Source organism: Anabrus simplex, chromosome 2 (assembly GCF_040414725.1).
Source record: "Anabrus simplex isolate iqAnaSimp1 chromosome 2, ASM4041472v1, whole genome shotgun sequence".
Lineage (NCBI taxonomy): Eukaryota > Metazoa > Arthropoda > Insecta > Orthoptera > Tettigoniidae > Anabrus > Anabrus simplex.
Window position 1 is genome coordinate 1,223,783,720 of NC_090266.1, and position 21,217 is coordinate 1,223,804,936.

At 38.8% G+C, this 21,217-nt stretch overlaps 1 protein-coding gene across 2 annotated transcripts in view; it reads right to left on the reverse strand.

The window, feature by feature from the left end:
* The window catches only part of LOC136864820 (protein C-mannosyl-transferase DPY19L1), a 573,453-nt gene that overhangs the window by 480,467 nt on the left and 71,769 nt on the right, over window positions 1-21,217 (reverse strand). For both annotated transcript variants that reach the window (XM_067142260.2, XM_067142261.2), the window contains exon 5: window positions 2,030-2,087. In XM_067142260.2, coding sequence (XP_066998361.2) covers window positions 2,030-2,087 — 58 coding nt within the window. The remainder of the gene's footprint in view (window positions 1-2,029; window positions 2,088-21,217) is intronic.

Sequence of the window (21,217 nt, forward strand, 5' to 3'; positions counted from 1 at the left end):
CGGCCTTCCTCCCTACCACATTTATTTTTAACTCTGAGAAAAACAGTTTCATGATCACTAATACAATCTGTAACTTCAATTTCTCTATAGAGCTCATCGGGTTTTACCAGCACTACATCCAGAATATTCTTCCCTCTAGCTGGTTCCATCACTTTCCGATTCAGTTGTCCTTCCTAGATTAACTTATTTCCCATTTGCCATTTATGCTTCCTGCCATTCGCATTACATTTGGCAAATTAAGATCACCCGCTACAATCACGTTCCTCCGTATAGTTTCCCACATAGTTGATTATCTCATCATATAATTCCGATTCAGCATCTGTGCCACTCTTTCCAGATCTGAACACTCCAAAAACATCAAGTTGCCTATTATCTTCAGGGATGGGCCTTACACCTAGAATTTCATGTTTTAATCTTTAACTTTTTTTTGTAGCTTTGTAGCTTTTTGCCTTATACCTATAACTTTATTTAGCATAAGAGTGAACAGGGCTCTCGAACTCCTTGGGGACAAAATCACACCTTATGGACACTCATTCTTTGTGTAGAAATTGCCTAATGTTACGTGCTCCCTAAATCATGGCTACTAAGTCCATCTTACATCTTACCTTCTGCATACTTCGCCATCGTGCTGCCGCAGACATTCCTCCTGGACTTACTGTGCTCCGTCTGCTCACTTGCCTCACCAGCGACTGTGTGCTGTCTCGCCTTCCTCGCCTGTTTCTCGTATATTCCAGACTATGCTTCGCTCCACTATATAACTCAGGTGTTCATTGTGCATGTAAAGCAGTGGGAGCAGGAACTCATCTTTGTGCAGGGTGAGCAGACTTGTCTTAATATTTTCAATTTTCTTCACTCCTTAGCCCTTCAGGCCTTAGCATACTTATTTTTTTTAAATTTTGGTCCATTCTGGACACTTCATGTCGCTTGTTAAATAACCTCAAATCCTACAGACTTGATCAGAATCTTGTGTAAAAGGACTTGTGCTTTGGCGAACTCAACCACTGACACAGAACTTTGTCTACGCCCTATGTGTGCGCGATTTTATTAATACGGAAATAGACACTGCAGCCTGATTTTTACCCTCTCTCGCTCTCGCCATTCCCTTTAATCCTGCATTCTTTTCCCTCTTCTTGCGTATTTCTTTTTCTGTTCCGTTGACCTCCTTTCTATTTTCACAAATTTTACGTCGTTCTTAATTGTAATAGTGGCCTATACTCTTTGTTAACTTTTTCTCACATGGTGTGTAATTATGGTGCTTTCTCTCTTTTAATGTAAAAATATTGTTGTTAGATCCCTTTGGTATTATCCATAAGATAAGCTATTTCCAGTTATTCCATAATGTGTTTCCGCAGATGTACATATGTTTTGTTAACAGGGTCATAATTAGGTCTACTCATAGTCTCTATCATCGTCCTTATAAATTCTTTTTCTATTACCAACACAACTTAGAAGATTTTGTTACTATCTCAAAATCTACTTTCCCTTGTGGAGTTCCATGCAAAGTTTCAAATTCTTGCTTACGCACCTAAATGTTGTAATTATTGTTATTTTTGTTTCATATTTATCAAAGGTGTTCTTGATTGTAAAAATGTTCCCATCTGGTAGTCTTGTAATACATTTTGTGATTTAAACCTTGTTGTTTGGCCAGCTTTTGCTATCCCTGCTTCCCCTCTCCTTTTTTTCTTTTATGTACTTACCACGGTATACCTCCTGGGTAAAGGTCCTGAAAATAATCTCTGCGCTATTCTGCTGACACCTTGGAATTTATTCTGATCGCTATGCCTCTTTTTTTTCCTATGTCATCTGGTAGTTGAACTTACGAGTACTGCTTATGCGCTACAATAGACTTGGCTGGTGTTTTCACTTGCGCGTGACCTTGGGCTCAGTGCTTTGGCTTCTACATATACATTGACTTATAACTTGGATTTTCTGGATTTTGTATTATCTCATTTATCTACTGATATTATCAATTTTCATAAACGTAAACAACATAAAAAGGATCCCAACACTAATCATCTTAGATTCTTACCTCGCTATGATTGAACATGAAGCAGAGGACAGCAAAGGTACCACCTAATATGGAACCACTGAAACATTAAGGATGGAAAAATAAAATCATTACGTAAATAAACATGAAAATTTTCAGGGAAAAAAAGGGCAATAAACAGCGAGCACCATAAGAAGGGGATAAATTTAGACCTTATAAAATTGTCAGTATATCAGCATAGTACAATACAGTCATATAAAGGATATACTGTACTCAATGACTCACACAGTTCTCAATAAAGCACAATATACCATAATTACATAATCCAAGATAGAACCATAATTCCACAATAAGTGCTAGTAAAGTTTCGGGCAAAAATAAAAAAATCAAATGAAAGAAATGTCAGTGGAATATTGTGTCATATTTGCAGTATGTGTCAGCGCAGTATTTGGTGTCCATATTGAGCCCTTATTGAAGTGCTCATTTAATTAATCAGTCATTTATTTGGATGTACAGAGAATATTCCATTTTTATTAAGTGCTAGAAACTGGCAGGAAACATCTACATTCAGCAGCACATGTCGCAATTACTGCAGGGAGCTTGGAGCTCGGATTTGTTTGCTCACCAGCCAAGTTTCGAAGGTGGAATTTCGACATGACGCACACAAAGCCGAACAAGAGAACAATAGAATTCCAACAGACAACATTTCGGATGCCCGGGCGAGAGGCTAGGGTTGCTTATAAGAAATGTTTGAAGTAAGCGTCAGGTACGCGATGCGTCGAGCCAATGAAACGATAGAGCCACCGTCGATATAGCGAGGCATTGGTCTAGGGGAGATGTGGCCCCAATCGAGGATTCGACGGCATCTTCGAGGATGAGTTAATAAAACCTATGATCGCGTCAGTTAGTTACCCTATTATTCGGCGAGATTCTGCGTAGGTAACATCGTAAGAAGAAGTTTTGTATTTACGCGAGTGATCGTGTGGGGACTCGTAAGATTTTGTTGGAAGACGCTCAGTCTACATTTGATATACTCAAGTTTCCTAATACCGGGAGAATGGCATTTAACTTACGATTACCAAAGGGAGAGAACAGTTCCATTTAATCATTTCAAAGTGCATAGTAGCCTGCCTGTGTAAATCATTTTCCGAGGGCATAAACTTTACCATTTTCAGTTCAGCCGTTTATAATATGCGAAATATTTGACCTAGTTATGGGAGTAGATATGAGAAGCGGTTCCGCGAGCGAAGGGGAACTGGTTTCACGGTCGGTGGAATTTACCCCCGGCTGTAGTATTCTAGTAACTGGCCGGTTGATCTTGACCTAGTTTCTACATTGTGAACGAGGGGATGTTTTAGACGACATCCAGAAGCAGAAGCAGCAACGGAAAATACGACATCACCTTTCTACCCCTTGATGGAGACCAAAGGACTGATCCAAGTCTTTTCTGAAGGCAGCATTATCATTGATATGGCGGGCTAAAAAGCAAGATGGGGTCGGCTGTCTCCTAAGGACGAGCGGCCACAAGTCAACATAACAGATGAGTACAGAGTTTGAATGTAATTATGTGAGTGTGAACGTGTTTAATGTTGCAAAAGGGGATAGGTTAATTTGATATTTAATTTCTGTAGATGTGCTTTGTTTGGTACTTTAAAGTAAATGATAGGAAGCTTGTCAATGTAAATATAAATTGTAACATAAATGTGGACCGTTTGCATGATGTTGCACCTTGCTTTCTTACATTTTATTCTGATTTATTTAGCTGAGTGGTTAGAGTCATTTCTTTACGAGTCCGTTTCTTATTTTAGCCTCATATATTTTGATTTGTTTGTTTTGGTGTTTGAGATGCTGTGTATGTCTTGGGGCTTAATTGTAATTGTATATAAGGATTCAAATTAATGTCAGGAAGGACTAGATTAAAGTGTTATTAATGGGAGCTCAAAGTGTACAGAAACATGCCGTCACGTTTTCTGGGATTTATTGCATGGTGTGTGAATGAGAGTGAGTAAGACGGTGGAGTGTGGATCCATCTTCACAACTATTTTATATACCTAGGTGGTAAATTATTTATTGGTTCACGAGTTCCACGAACGCAGTTTCGTATTTCGAGTTTCGAATATTAGAATAAAATTTATGTAAAGTGTATTTAAGATTTATTATTATTATCAATGCGAGTTTCTCGCGAGGTTGGATTGAGATATTTCAATAACTTTCCGAGGTTCAGACACGATCGATTGTCAATGTGGCAATTTCTTAGTTTCAGTTCATCATATTTATTACAGAGTTGGCCACTTTATTATTCAGGTTTATTTTGTGCGCAAGTGCTTTATTTGTGTCTTGTTTCTTTCAGGCGAGCAATGTAAGACGACGTCCTTCATATTTCTTAGTTTTACGCACCTTTAGGACGTAAGATATTATTTGTGTGATTTTGAGTAAGAGGACGCGTTCCTCATCTGAAAGGCCTGCATTTTCTTGATTGTGTGACTTGCCTCGGGTAGACTGCTGAGCAGCGTGTGTAAAGGTTTGGACCCTGTGGTTTTGTTATTTGCTGCTTTATTTTGGGAGACATGGAATTCCACTTTGAGTCATTCCGCCGTGTGTTGGCGGGGGTGATATGTTTGTCTACCGAGGAGAGTTTTATTTGAGCGGCCTATACTTCATGATTTTATTGTTTCTGTCCATGTCTCTACGGTTGTGGCATTTGACGAGAGATTTATATTGCGACGTTTCTTCCGGATTTTCTTTTACGGTATAACCGCGCTGAGGAAGATTCTGTGTCAGGTCATGTCTTCCAGGTTAGAATGTTGAAATAGGTGTTGAAAGGTAAAGCCTACTCTGTCTTTTTTTTATTGATTTTGTGTCTGGTAATTATTTTTCAGGAACCTGTGTTGTATAGGAAGTGTTGATTAACGTGTAATTATGTTTCATTTTATTTTCGTTGAGGCTTTGAGTGGATGCGTGTTGCGTGAATGCCGCATGCTTTTCTTAGTGAGCCCTGGAAAATATGACATCATGTTTTTGTTTCTGGAATGTATATATTGCCATTTACATGTTTGTTTTGTGTGGCTCCTATCCGCATTATTTGTTATGCTCATGAGATTGTTCATGGCTCGAGAGGTATATTTTGTGCGTAGGATGTTTTTTGCAACTTGTTTTACGTCGCACCGACACAGATAGGTCTTACGGCAACGATGGGACAGGAAAGGGCTAGGAGTGGGAAGGAAGCGGCCGTGGCCTTAATTAAGGTACAGCCCCAGCATTTGCCTGGTGTGAAAATGGGAAACCACGGAAAACCATTTTCAGGGCTGCCGACAGTGGGGTTCGAACCTACTATCTCCCGACTACTGGATACTGGCCGCACTTAAGCGACTGCAGCTATCGAGCTCGGTCGTAGGATGTTTTACCACTCAGCGTGTTATATATCGTACAGTTAGGTTGGTTCCCCCCACCTCTTCTGCGCATTAGATCACATCTTTTCTTAAGGTTAGGGACCCCACTGTAATGTTAAGTGTGCAGAAATGGAGAACATACTCATCTACAGTTAAAGGTGTTAACAAAAAGTAAAGCCAGGAGCGTGGTGCGAGCACGCAAGCCCATGTGTTAAAATAAATTTAAAAAACTTCAGGGTTTGATTTGATATGTTAAGTATGTGTGTCGGCATACACTGTAAATTTGTAATATATTCTGATTCTCAAGATGGACTTTATCAAGCTAAAGAAAGAAAAAAACCAATCTGAGTCATGTAAATCTGATTATTTGATACTTTGCTATTGTTATTAAATATTTATCTTGTTTATTTTTAATAAACAGATTTTCCTCCAAAAACTGACATCATGCTTCGCCTTGCTTTATTTGTAGTTTTAATTGACCTCACCGTGTCCGTATTTAGTTATATGTTCCCATCATGATCCAGGTTGGATGTATTTTAGGGCATTATTTTTATCATATTTCGGACTGAGCATGCCTGGGATCGGCTGACTAGTCTGGGGCAAGTTACCTTGATGGTAGAAACGGGGACAATATATAACATACTATTAAACATATGTCCTAATTACAGGAAGTGAATAACAGTAAAGTTGTAAGGATTCTGACCATAAGGTCTGGCTTAATTTCCTGTATAAGGAGTGAACAATAATAATAATAATAATAATAATAATAATAATAATAATAATAATAATAATAATAATAATAATAATAATACTAGCGCTCTATCAATTGTTTGCCTAGCTTTTTTCAAACGTTTTCAAGGAACTTGGAAATTTATCGAACATTTCCCTTGATAAATTATTCCAATTCCTTGTGATATAAATGAATATTTGCTCTAATTTGTCCTGCTGAATTCCAACTTACCGAGCTCGATAGCTGCAGTCGCTTAAGTGCGGCCAGTATCCAGTAATCAGGAGATAGTGGGTTCGAGCCCCACTGTCAGCAACCCTGAAGATGGTTTTCCGTGGTTTCCCATTTACACACCAGGCAACCTTAATTAAGGCCACGGCCGCCTCCTTCCAATTCCCAGGCCTTTCCTATCCCATCGTCACCGTAAGACATATTTGTAAGTGAAATTCTTTCAAGAATAAAATTACTGTGTCCACCTATTCAATACAATTATATTTTGTAGCATAAGACCATTGTATTTAGTATCAAGTTCCAATGTTTAATCAATTTAAGACTTGACCTTAAGATTAGTATTAGGCTGAAGATGCCCAAAACTAGGGCGAAACATGTTCCTAACTAGTGTTTATAATTCATGTAGGATTTAATCACTACAAAATATAATTGTATTGAATAGGTGGACACAGTAAATTTATTCTTGAAAGAATTTTACTTATTGTATCTTCAATGCGGAACAAAATGAGATTAGTTACTTGAGACATATCTGATATCTGTGTCGGTGCGACGTAAAGCAAAAAAATGAATTCAAACTTTATCTTCACATTGTGATCTTTCCTAGTATTAGACACCACTCAAGCTTATTCGTCTACTGTCATTCCACGCCATCTTTCCACAAACAGTTCGAAACATGCCTCTTATGATAGACATATTGATTTCAACAGGAAGGTACACACCACTTAGTCGAGCAACTCATCTCCTTTCTCTCAAGTATTTCCAGCCCAAACCTTGCAACATTTTTGTAATGCTACTCTTTTGTCAGAAATCACCAAGAACAAATTGTGCTGCTTTCCTTTGGATCTTTTCCATTTCTCGTACCAAATAATCCTGATGTGGGTCCCATACACTGGAACCATACTCTAACTGGACTTTTACCAGAGACTTAAACACCCCCTCCATTACATTCTGACTACAACCCGTAAATACTCTCATAACAATGTGAAGAGATCTGAAACCTTTATTTGCGACCTCATTAATGTGATTACCCAATGAAGATCTTTCCTTATATTATCACGTAGGTACTTGCAGTGATCCCATCAACAAAGTAATTAAAACTCAGAGGACTTTTTCTCTTGGTGAAACTAACAACCTGATTACACCATTGTCTGCTGTCCATCTCACAACATTGTCTGGGTCCCCCTGCAGTTGTTCACAATCTTGCAACTCATTTACTACTCTATACAGTATAACATTATCCGCAAAGAATCTTATTTATGATTGCAGTTCTTTATCAAAGTTTATAATTTATATTCTTTAGTCGGGGTGAAGGGGTAGGATGCCTGTCTCTTACCTGGAGACAACAGGTTCAGTTGCTGGCCAGTCCAAGGAGTGGAGCTGGAACAGGATTCACTCAGCCTTGTGAGACCAACTGAGGAGCTGTCAGCAAATTCAGTTACAAGAGACAAGCAATATGACTGAGAGTATTGTCACGCTGACCTCGTGACACTCCAATATCGGCAGGCCATGTTGCTGGGCCAGTCATCTTGGTAGGCCAATGCCCTCAATGAGCTTATGCCATGGGTTTATTTCCTGTACCACATACACATGTGGAGGCATTATGAGAACTATACCCCAAGGTAACACTTCACAACTTGAGAACAGGTGGGGCGACAGATCACACTTAATACACGTTCTAAGCACGGACCTGAACTGCAAAGTGCGGGCATTCTCATGCTGTCGCTGCACTGTGTAATGGGAGGTAGATAAGATGGCCAACTGATGAGAGAAACTCACTGTAGTTCGTGATGATGATGATGATGATGATTGTTGTTTAAAGGGGCCTAACATCTAGGTCATAGGCCCCTAATGGTACAAAATGTAACGACAAATTAAAAGCTCAAAATCATCCACTGACTAAAATAAAAAATGTCATAAATAATGGATGGAGGGATAAGAATTTAAAACAATCAGTGGATCCGGCCCAAAAACTAATATAAAAATAGTGTTACTGACCAAAGGACCACTTCTAATGCACAATCCTGAATCGAGGAGGCTTGTTGACTAAACCAAAAGTAGCGTAGACTCACGGTATTCCACACATGATCTTGATTTATGAGTTTCATTTCCATATTGACAGACTACACATGTACAGATAAGAAAGGATTTCCACCCTATCAATACTATCAATATTATAAACAGAAGAGGGGTATGAGAGAGGACTTGGAGAGTTTGAGGGAGATAATTAGGATTCTCACAGAAGACAGGAAGGAAGATAGGACTCCCTCAAACAATGTACAGGTTACAGTAGGTGTACAAGAGGGAGGGAAAGGAAAGGGGGAGTTGTAGAAGACAGGTGGTCAAATGATCTAAGGGGAAGGAGACTGCAGGCTAAGGGCTCTATTCAGGATCAGAATTCAGGACAGGTGTCTGTGCGAAATTGGTACGAGTCACTCCAGGTAGAAAAACAGAGGGAAGATGAGGTACAGCGAACTGTTGCTGAGATCTGTGGAAGTAAGAGGAAGGGAAAAGGTAGGAAAGGGAAATGTAGAGTAGAGGATAGGAAAAGACAGGTGGAACATGGTCATGGGAAGGAGAAAAGGGAGGAGGAAGTAGCTTCTGCAGCTATCAGGAAAGATAGGGCTGATCAGGAGGGGAGGGGATCAAATGAGGTGGGTAGGGTTGAGGCTCTGGTCATAGGGGATTCCATTGTTAGACACGTGGGGAAAGTGTGTGGAGGAAAGGGAACCAGGGTAGAATGTTATCCAGGAATTAGGTTGAGGCAGATGTTGAGGAAAGTAGAAGAGAAGGAGGAGGGGAAGGAGAAGGTGGTAGTGTTTCAAGTTGGTACCAACAATGTAAGGCAAGCTGATATAAGTACCAACACAGTTGGAGATGTGTGGGATCTGGTAAATGCAGCACAGATGAAGTTTAAGAAAGCGGAGATTGTTATTAGTGGAATACTGTGTAGGAGGGATACTGACTGGAAGGTGATTGGGAGTTTAAAGATTATGGAGTGGGTATGTGGGAAACTGGGAGTGAAATTTCTAGATCCTAATGGGTGGGTAGGAGATAGGGATCTGCGCTCAGATGGCCTTCACTTAAACCGCAGTGGTACGTATAAGTTAGGAAATTTGTCTGGAAGGGTAATAGGGAGGTACATTCAGGGAAACGGGGTGGCGTAGGGAGCGGTGATAAGGGAACAGGGGACTGGAAATCAAGCAGGGATGACATAAAATTGTTAGTGTTGAACTGTAGAAGTATTGTAAAGAAAGGAATAGAATTAAGTAATTTAATAGATATATATTTACCAGATATTGTAACAGGAGTTGAATCATGGCTGAGAAATGATATAATGGATGCAGAAATTTTCTCACAGCACTGGAGTGTGTATCGTAGAGATAGGATAGGAATGGTGGGAGGGGGAGTATTCATTCTGGTGAAACAAGAATTTGTAAGCTACGAAAACATTAAAGATCAGACACATGAAATTCTAGGTGTAAGGCTCATTTCTAAATATAATAGGCAACTTGATATATTTGGAGTGTACAGACCGGGAAAGGGTAGCACTGACGCGGATTCAGAATTATCTGATAGGATAGTCGGCTATGTGGGAAACGACATGGAAAGAAATGTGATTGTAGCAGGAGATCTGAATTTGCCAGATGTCAATTGGGAAGGACAGCTGATTCAGAAAGTGATGGAACCAACCAGAAGGAAAAATATCCTGGATGTGGTGCTGATGAAACCAGATGAATTCTATAGGGAAATGAAGTAATAGATGGTATTAGTGATCATGACGCTGTTTTTGTCGTAGTTAAAAATAAATGTGATAGAAAGGAAGGTCTTAAAAGTATGACTATTAGGCAATACCATATGGCTGATAAAGCAGGCATGAGGCAGTTTCTAAAAAGTAACTATGATCGGTGGAAAATGGTAAATAAAAATGTAAACAGACTCTGGGATGGGTTTAAAGAAATTGTTGAGGAAGGTGAAAACAGGTTTATACCTTTAAGGGTGGTAAGGAATGGTAAGGACCCACCTTATTATAATAGAAAAATAAGGAGACTAAGAAGGAGGTGCAGACTGGAAAGAAATAGTTAGAAATGGCTGTGGAAGTAAGGAGAAACTAAAGGAACTTACTAGAAAATTGAATCTAGCAAAGAAGGCAGCTAAGGATAACACAATGGCAAGCATAATTGGCAGTCATACAAATTTTAGTGAAAAATGGAAGGGTATGTATAGGTATTTTAAGGCAGAAACAGGTTCCAAGAAGGACATTCCAGGAATAATTAATGAACAAGGAGAGTGTGTATGTGAGGATCTTCAAAAGGCAGAAGTATTCAGTCAGCAGTATGTAAAGATTGTTGGTTACAAGGATAATGTCCAGATAGAGGAGGAGAATAAGGCCAAAGAAGTATTAAAATTTACATATGAAAACAATGCCATTTACAATAAGATACAAAAGTTGAAAACTAGAAAAGTGGCTGGAATTGATAAGATTTTTGGGGATATACTAAAGACAATGGGTTGGGATATAGTACCATATCTGAAGTACTTATTTGAATATTGTGTGGTCAGAGGAGTTATACCAGATGAATGGAGAGTTGCTATAGTAAGCATTGTGTATAAAGGAAAGGGTGATAGACATAAAGCTGAAAATTACAAGCCAGTAAGTTTTGACGTGCATTGTATGTAAGCTTTGGGAAGGCATTCTTTCTGATTATATTAGTCAAGTTTGTGAAATTAATAACTGGTTCAGTAGAAGGCAGTTCGGTTTTAGGAAAGGTTATTCCACTGAAGCTCAACTTGTAGGATTCCAGCAAGATATAGCAGATATCTTGGATTCTGGAGGTCAAATGGACTGTATTGCGATTGACCTGTCTAAAGCTTTTGATGGGGTGGATCATGGGAGACTAGTGGCAAAAATGAGTGCAACTGGACTAGACAAAAGAGTGACTGAATAGGTTGCTATATTTCTAGAAAATAGATCTCAGAGAATTAGAGTAGGTGAAGCTTTATCTGACCCTGTAATAATTAAGAGGGGAATTCGTCAAGGCAGTATTGTCAGACCTTTTTTGTTTTCTTATATATATAAATGATATGAGTAAAGGAGTGGAATTGGAGGTAAGGCTTTTTGCGGATGATGTTACTCTCTATAGAGTGATAAATAAGTTACAAGATTGTGAGCAACTGCAACGTGACCTCGAAAATGTTGTGAGATGGACAGCAGGCAATGGTATGTTGATAAACGGGATTAAAAGTCAGGTTGTAAGTTTCACAAATAGGAAAAGTCCTCTCAGTTTTAATTACTGCGTTGATGGGGTGAAAGTTCCTTTTGGGGATCATTGTAAGTATCTAGGTGTTAATATAAGGAAAGATCTTCATTGGGGTAATCACATAAATGGGATTGTAAATGAAGGGTACAGATCTCTGCATATGGTTATGAGGGTGTTTAGGGGTTGTAGTAACGATGTAAAGGAGAGGGCGTAAGTCTCTGGTAAGACCCCAACTAGAGTATGGTTCCAGTGTATGGGACCCTCACCAGGATTACCTGATTCAAGAACTGGAAAAAATCCAAAGAAAAGCAGCTCGATTTGTTCTGGGTGATTTCCGACAAAAGAGTAGCGTTACAAAAATTTTGCAAAGTTTGGGTTGGGAGAAACTGAGAGAAAGAAGAAGAGCTGCTCGACTAAGTGGTATGTTCCGAGCTGTCAGCGGACAGATGGCATAGAATGACATTAGTAGATGAATAAGTTTGAGTGGTGTTTATAAAAGTAGGAAAGATCGCAATATGAAGATAAAGTTGGAATTCAAGAGGACAAATTGAGGCAAATATTCATTTATAGGAAGGGGAGTTAGGGATTGGAATAACTTACCAAGGGAGACGTTCAATAAATTTCCAATTTCTTTGAAACCATTTAGGAAAAGGCTAGGAAAACAAGAGTTAGGGAATCTGCCACCTGGGCGACTGCCCGAAATGCAGATCAATATTGATCGATCGATTGATTGATTGATTGAGTATTGGCAGGGTGGAAATCCTTTCTTATCTGTACACATTCCACACATGATGGTACAACTTACAAGTATTGTATGTCGCACAGGTAACGCAGACCTATGGTGTTTCTCACATAATGACGCCGCACATAGGCAATGCAAACTAATGGTGTTCCTCATCTACGTGTACTAATCACGGACGCTGGTACTCTCGTGGTGTTCCTCATATAGTGGGTACTAATCACAGGCAACGCAGACCCACGGTGTCGCTCATATAGTGGTACTAATCACAGGTAACGCCCACACCCCTGGTGTTTCTCACAATGATACTAATCACGGGTACTAGAAACCCACAGTGAACCACTCGCTGCCACTACTAACCAGAAACCTCTGGTGTACCTAATACAGTGGTACTACCCGCAAGTAAAGGCGACCCTTGGTGTTCCCCACGAGATGGTACCAACCAAAAGTAGTTACATGGTTCTAATACATTCATCCCTTGGTCGCCCCTTTTAGTCACCTCTCACAACAGGCAGGGGATACCGTGGGTGTATTATTCGTTTGCATCCCCTGCCCATAGGGGGTAAAGAGAAAGAAAAAGAAGAAAAAGAAGGGATCCATCACTTCGAAAAATGAAGTAATGGACGAAGAAAGGCAAGGGCGACAATGGACGTGAAAATTTTTTTTTTGCTAGTTGCTTCACGTCGCACCGACACAGACAGGTCTCATGGCAACGATGGGACAGGGAAGGGCTTGGAGTGGGAAGGAACTGGCCGTGGTCTTAATTAAGGTACAGCCCCAGCATTAGCCTGGTGTGAAAATGGGAAACCATGGAAAACCATTTTCAGGGCTGCCGACAGTGGGGTTCAAACCTACTATCTCTCGAATACTGGATAATGGCCGCACTTAAGCGACTGCAGCTATCGAGTTTCTGTAAAAAATATTTTCACCGCCTTATCAATACTTGATACATTTTATTTTATTTAATTACCGTACATGTACATGTTTCGAGAGCCACCGCTCTCTTCTTCAGCGGTGCCAAACATTAATTGATCCTTGGACTATGGACTATTTTGAAAATTGTTACAACAATTTCTCTTAGTTTCACCTTTCCTAATGACTATGTCATTTGTTGCAGATTTTACTGGAATTTTCCTAAATAATGAAATCTATTAAATTAATCTCTATATGTTAATTTATGTCCTTATTTACATCTGAAAGAATAAATATTTCTTCTTGTCTAAATTTAACATTTCCCTGTCATTTAGTGGAAATCCTAAAATAAATCAATTTGTAAAATAATAGATAACATCTATAAAATAGCCCTTATCCTAAAATCGTAAAATCATAAATAATAAATATCAATTCATATCTATATAAATAAAATTGTAGGGGGTCCGCTGTCTGTAATTTCTTTTGTTTTGCCAATTTTTCAGATATTTATCCGTTTTAGGTCAACTCAAGACCGAATCGGTGGTTTTTACGTTTCGTGTCTGTTTGTTTGTCTGTTTGTCTGTCTGTTCCACCATCACGTCGAAACGGCTGGATAGATCTCAACCAAACTTCATATTTAGAGTACACTCATCCCGGGGAAGGTTCCGATATGCATATCATTTTAAAATCTTTGAATACTCGGGGGGTTTATAGGAAAAGCAGAATGGTTTTTCCACCATCACGTCGAAACGGCTGGATAGATCTCAACCAAACCTCATATTTAGAGTATACTCATCCCGCGGAAGGTTTCGATATGCATATCATTTTAAAATCTTTGAATAGACGGGGGGTTTATAGGAAAACCATTCTGGTTTTCCTCCATTTTCTCTTATACTAATGATTTTCTGTAAACTTCGTTTACCGCACGTGAAACGTCTCTTCATTATAAACAACGTTCGTTATGTTCATAATTTACCTTACTCTTCACATGACGGAAAAATTTACAATTTTCCGCTGGTATCATGCTCTGCATTGAGTGACCGACAGACCGACAACGAACCTACAGGTTACCATGGCAACGTCTCTGACTGCATGCCAGCAGGGAAGTAACGTATTGCCATTTTCCTTATTATGCTTTTAAATTCGTGGTTGTTCCTTGGGTAGAAGGCAAGAGAGGCGTCAATCGGCCTATCTGCGGGATATTGGCGGAATATCGTTGCATGTTATAACCGCCCTCGAATAGATTAAGTAATAACACCATTAGTAATATTATTATTTGTTTACCTAAGAATCACTGGACCTAAATTTCTCCTCTGTTACCGCTTCATTATATCCTTAACTCACACTAGCATAATTTATTGAGGGGTATTCGATTTTCCAATACATTCACTTGGCATTTACATATTTGTCGTTATCCGGCTGTCCTCAGTTACAATCCATTTTCTATTACTTTCAACTTTCTTAACTGTATTATTTCTTCCTTAATTACGCCGTATGTACACGAGTGCTACAAACTACTGGATGTATTTCCACCAAGACTCATATTTAGAATACACCTGTCCTTGATAGGTTTTAGGGCAAATATTGTTTCTAAATCCCTCAACTGACTGGGGGTTTATATGAAACCGAAACAGTGATTTTGCACTTCCACAAAATATACACAACCAAACTTAATGGAAATCTACCTACCTTGGTAGAAATTAATTTCTAAACCTTTTTTCTCATGTGCATCATTTCGATACGAGGATTAATAAGGGAGATATCATTAACGGACCATTTTTCTGTACAAGTCCCATCGGACTTGACTCACGAGCGGGTGCGTGTAAAGCGTATTCCTTACAACTTGAAAACTACTGAAGACATTCGAACCAAAATTTATATTTAGCATCCACCTGTCCAAAGGTAGGTTTTAAACGTAAACAACATTTCATGTTCCGAAATGGACTGGCGGTTTATAGGGAACACAAATGGTGATTTTACTCTTCCACAATATATACAGAACAAGACCAACCTGACTGGAAATCGACCAAACGTGATGGAATTCCACCTCTAAACCTTTTTTTTCATGTGCAATTTTTCGTCAGGAGGATTAATTAGGGAGATATCATGAATGGTCACTTTTGCAGGTTAAGTCCAGCGGACATAGCCCAAAAGGTGTTTTACATGGAGCAGATTCCTTATCTATATAAATCAAATCGTAACGACTGTGTGCCTCTACACTGACTATTTTGGCGAAATTTTCGTACAGCTTTCCGTTTAAGGGGTAATAATCACCATCTCCATAATTTTTGGTTTAGTTTCCTGAAAGTCCTAATTTTTACCCTCCTCGCCCAAAATCCAGATTTTGGCATAATCTGCCAGAAGAAAAGGAAGATAATTGAAATTTGACAAAATTATACGTTTTAGCCTGTAACGAACGTAAAACACCCTAGATCATTAAATTTTTCACTTTTTATCCCCGAAGAATATCGAAATATGCAGGCAATTTTAATGATGGTGCAGACCTTCGGAAATTGCTATCACATAACGGATTGCACAATCTCCGTTCAATCTGGAATGATCTACAACCTTGGTCTTATGACTTTTGCCGTATCTGTATCCCTTTTACGTTTGATTTTTCTCTATTAATCGATGTTAAATCAATTTGGAATTTTCACATGCATAATTCATACTTTCAATTACTTATATGAAATACAGAATCATCAAACTCTTCACGAAAATTGGCCCACCCAGTAGCCATATGTGAGCCAAATGCTATGTATGTAGCTGTCACATAATTATCCGAAAAGTAATGCAATGTGAGATAATCTTACAAAAACTTTACCCTGTTCCATGTTTCTATCTCAATCTGATGCAAGAATAGATGATATATCATAGGACCAGCCACTTAGGCCACTAAATCCGGCGTCTTATGGTATAATCCTTTGTCGATATGACGTACGTTTAGTAGCAGTTAATCTGTAAATGAAGGTCTTCAATATTGTAGACACGCATATACTTTCGTATGTCGATCTATATATATTCACTGATGTCGATTTTTAGCGATCGAGAAAGGGTGGGTCTGCTATTGTAATCAGTACTCCCCACACCGACTTTGACTGGCAGTAGGAAAGGGTTCCTTCTCCAACTCCTGTGTAACTGTCATTAGTAAGGAAGGCCTACAATTATAATGAATAGTTCCCTTCTCGATTTGACTTGCAGAAGGCAAGTGAGCATGCAGTTTTCTTTAAAACTCCCCTACCCGATTGTGTTTGGCAGTAGGCAAGGGTGCCCGCCATTATAAAGAAATGATGTTCTCATCTAAAATGTGACTGGCATTAGGCATAGTGGCCTGCTATTTTGATGGAAACTCACCAACTTGGTGTGACTGGCAGTAAGCTGGCTGGCAGGAGGAAAATGGGCCTGGCATTATAATGATAACTGCACAACTCAATTTCGAGTGATAGTAGGGTAATTGCCTACCATTATAATAGAAACTCCTCAACTGTAATCTGTCTGGAAGTAGGAAAAGGGGGCTGCCATTTTAACGAAAACTCCCCAAATCGATTCTGTCCGCGTAGTAGGCAATGGGGCCTGCAATTATAATGTAAACTTCCCAACTCGATTGTGAATGCCAGTAGGCAAGTGAGCCTGATGTTATATCACAAATCCGTAACAAACACTTTACATTGGAAACAACGTACGGGGACCTCCCCATGCTCTTTCTCGGATAACGCTAAGGGACATGCAATTTTAAAACAATCTTATTCACTGCATGTACACTATTTACTTCGATATTCGAATACAATATTGAATACCATAGCGAAGCACGGGTACTTTTGCTAGTAAAATAATAAATAACATCTATAAAATTAGTTATCCTTTAAAATGTTTCTGCTCTCTTCTTTCTTCTTAAAGTCTGCTATAATTTTCTAGACCTCTCATAAATCAGAATATCTTCTCTTAAGCTCGTCCAATTCCTTAACACGTTGGGTGCCACGTGCCGCCATACGGCGTCACGGTGGTCTACAAATTTGAGATGGCGTGACGCCATATGGCGGCACACCGTTCTTGAAATCAGAGTTGGCGTGACGCCATATGGCGGCACAGTTGAGTTTCAGGCGATGCGCCGTAGATAATCAGCTGTGACATCTATGCGCGTAAAATTGGTACTACGTGAAGGGTGAACTTCAGGGTCTATTCCAGCTATGTATTTTTACTGTATGCCACCATGTGGCGCCACAGTATTCTTCCGAAGCCACTGTCTGGCCAGTGGTCTTTGTCACAGGTGAAAGTGCGCCAGGCTTTGTTTATTCCTCGTTTACGTACGTATTATCACTCAGTTTATATAGTTGTGCAAAAATATAAAAAAATGGAAGATATTGGTAATAATCTTACGAGGGAACACATACATGTGTTACACTCGGATTCGGTTGAAATTTGGTAGGAATATTCGTGGGAGGCAGTAGAATGCCAAGGTGAAAACTGCATGTACCCAGCGCAAGTTTAAACGCCAAAATTGAGCATATAAATAGTCATAAAATTAGAAGTACCACGGGAGTATCGGGGTGTGGCGGAGAGGTAGGGAGGAGCGAAGCATTGGACGTGAACCAACCTGGCTGTGTCGAGCTGTGCCAGCAGCCAGGTAGCGTACAGTTAGCGCGTTTCCCTTAACTTCCCGATCAGATGTGCAAATCGTAAATATGAAAACAGCACATGAAACAAGTGTACAAAGGACGATGTTTGAACAATGATGCCAATAAGGTTTGAAAAATTACAACGAGTAACAAGAACTCGGGCATGCCGAGACGCATATTTTCATTGTTTAGAGTTATCAGAAAACTGTTCACAACAATATGTAATGCAATATAAGTACTTGCTTTGCATTTTACTAGGTTTTCATAAATATTGCGTTAATTTGAATTAGGAAATAAATATCCCGTATTGGAAATTTGTATTGAACATTCCATGTCAAAAAATTCTGTGACACCATATGGCGTCACGCTATATTTTATCTTTCCTAAAAATTGATGTGACACCATATGGCGTCACGCATGACCATGGTATGGTGAGATAAAATTTACTTAGTACATCATATAAATATATCCCAAGATTATATAAACAGTCTACAACGCGTACAATTGCTATGGCACCAGCGGAATGCAATTCAAAAACATGCCTGGCACCAGTGGAATAGTGTGCTACAATCGGCTCGGCACTCAATGTGTTAAATAAATAAACCTAACAAACTAACTTTAGAGACCTTTTGCGAAAAAAGACGGCTACTCAGATGTCTGGAGAAATTATTTAGGCCTACTTACTTCATTCCATCTAATTTATCCAAAAATTAAAATGATGTGATATTGGTCTGAACCCAAACAATATGTCCTCCTTCCTTCCTTGTTGTCAATCTGCTAATCTGCTACTGGTTACGCGATGACCATGCTGGCCGCTTTCTAACCATCAAACTCCTTTAAATAATAAACCAAAAAACTAATCTTTAGCGACGTGTTTATAAAAGGAGGAAATCTCAGATAATTAGAGAAAATTGTATCTACTTACTTCAGCTCGACTTGTTGCCAAAATTTAACCTTGACCGAAGTATTCTTGTACTAGTTTGAATAAACAAACGTGTTCTGCTCTCTGCTGTCAATGACCTTGTTAGGCTCGCTGCACTGCCAGTTATGTAATGTAGGGGATGGAGGGAGAGCGTACTTGTGACCGGAACTATTTCTTTCGCGCCCTCTTTCTCTCCCTTCTTATATGATTGTATGCCAATCGGTACATCGCATTTTCTTCATTCAGTGGATTGTTTAAGTTATTTTCATTATCGTTTCTCTGATCAATATATATATATTTATTTTCTGTAGAGCGTCCATTAATTTTCCTTTCGTTGTCGTGTGCAGTACTGAAATTGTTCCTTAACTCTCTTACTAAATTTACAAACATATGTAAAACTACATTTAATATGGAAAATCTGAATATCTGCATTTAAAATGCAAAATCTGAATATCTGCATTTAAAATTGAATTTATGAAAATTAACATTCATTAAATAAAATACACACTCGTCGAACCTTGTACTCACACTTACTTGTTACCTGCTTACTTACACATACGTTATTTGAAGGGCGCCAGCTGCCACTCAGTGCAGCAATAATAGAATGAGACTCTTGACTATCTCTAGGGTGTGGGGTAATAAGCTTACTTTTGACAACATACCATATAAGTTCTGGGAAAAGGAGATTGGCGTTCGGTTTCCCCATTAATTTTGAGGTTAAGATATTTTACTGTAATTGAAATAAAACTATGAATTCGTTTGATAGAACAAAATATATTCTTTAAATAATATATAAAAAATAGTGAGTCTTGTTGCGATAAAACAGATGAGAATATGAAATTATGACATTGCAACTGAAAGAACCTAGGCATGAATTTGAATTCTTCTTGACCGGACATATAACAATTTATACGAAATATTTCCCTCACTGATTCACTTGACTGTACCTTCAACACTTTAAGTGTAATTACGACGTAATCCATTGATCTGGTGTTTACTGTAGATGTGTCACGCCTAACTTGGTGATACATCCTTGTGACTGCTTCTTCTCCATATCATCTGACTTCTTTGTAAGTCAATATGGTATTACCTCTTGGCAGGTCCAGGGTTGCCCTCTCTGACTTCCTGGTAAGCCCTTGGATCCGTGTCTTCAACTGAGTGAGCGACCAACCTTTTGGTTTCACTCTCTCAATGACCAATAATTAATGGCTCACTGAGTCTTCGCAATCTCTCGTTCACACTCGTTCACTGACCAACTAAGGCCTCTTGATCTAGTAGACTTCTTCACTGTACTGCATCCGTATAACTAATGACTGACGCTACAATATGCACCCACCTTATATAGACGTTGGTTGACACAGCTACGTAATCTCCAGAAATAACAATGACATACTCCCACCTACGCGACAGATATTACACACAGTTGTGAAATAGCCCTTGGGCGGCCGACTCGCTGAGCGCATATCTAAATAAATACGATGACATAGCCATGAAGCGGCGATGACTTGGCAGAATCGCCACTAATCTTGCACAATGTCCCAACGTCACCTCCAATCTCTGATATATACAACAATTCTCACTGTACAGGTATTGAGTGTTATTCTACACATACGTATATATGCATACATCTAAGTACAATCTCGCAAGCAACAGGCAATTGCAAAATCAAATTGAATAAAACGGATAATTACAATAATAGTAACAATATCACAGATGACATAATAATACAGACATAATAATAATAATAATAATAATAAAATACAGATAAAATCATACAATAATAAAAATACAGATATCATCTTGTAACGGGATTTGAACCGTTACAGTACTTCCATATCTTTGTCTATTTCCGTAAAATTATGTTTGTGTTCTTCCATGTGTTCTAGCATTGCTGAGAATCTCCTGTGTCTCACCGCATTCACGTGCTCCTTGTATCTCGTCTCCAAACTCCTCCCTGATTGTCCAATGTATTTTTTCCCCACAATTTTGGCATTTGATGCAATATACTCCTGATTTATTAAACCTGTCGGATCTATTAACCTTATTCGAATTAAATAAAATTCTCTTATTATTGTTGTTTGTCTTAAACGCCACGTCAATGCCCTTTTTATTAAATATCTTTTTTATTCCGTATGAGTGTCTATTATGAAATGTTATTACCACTACATTCTTCCTTTCTTTCTTTTCTTTTTCCAAGGTTGATTTCTGTTTATTTATTAATTTGTCCTTTATTTTGTCTACATATTTCTTCGTATATCCATTTCTCTTCGCGATCTCATATATGGTGGCCATCTCTTTTTTGAACGCTTGTCTTTTTAAGGGAAATTTAAGTTAGTAATTTTGAAGGGTAATTTTTAATTTTCAGTAAAATTGTGTTGAATAGTCTCACCAAATTGCTGAGTTCCTCAGCTCTATATCTACCTTGTCGTTTTCTTA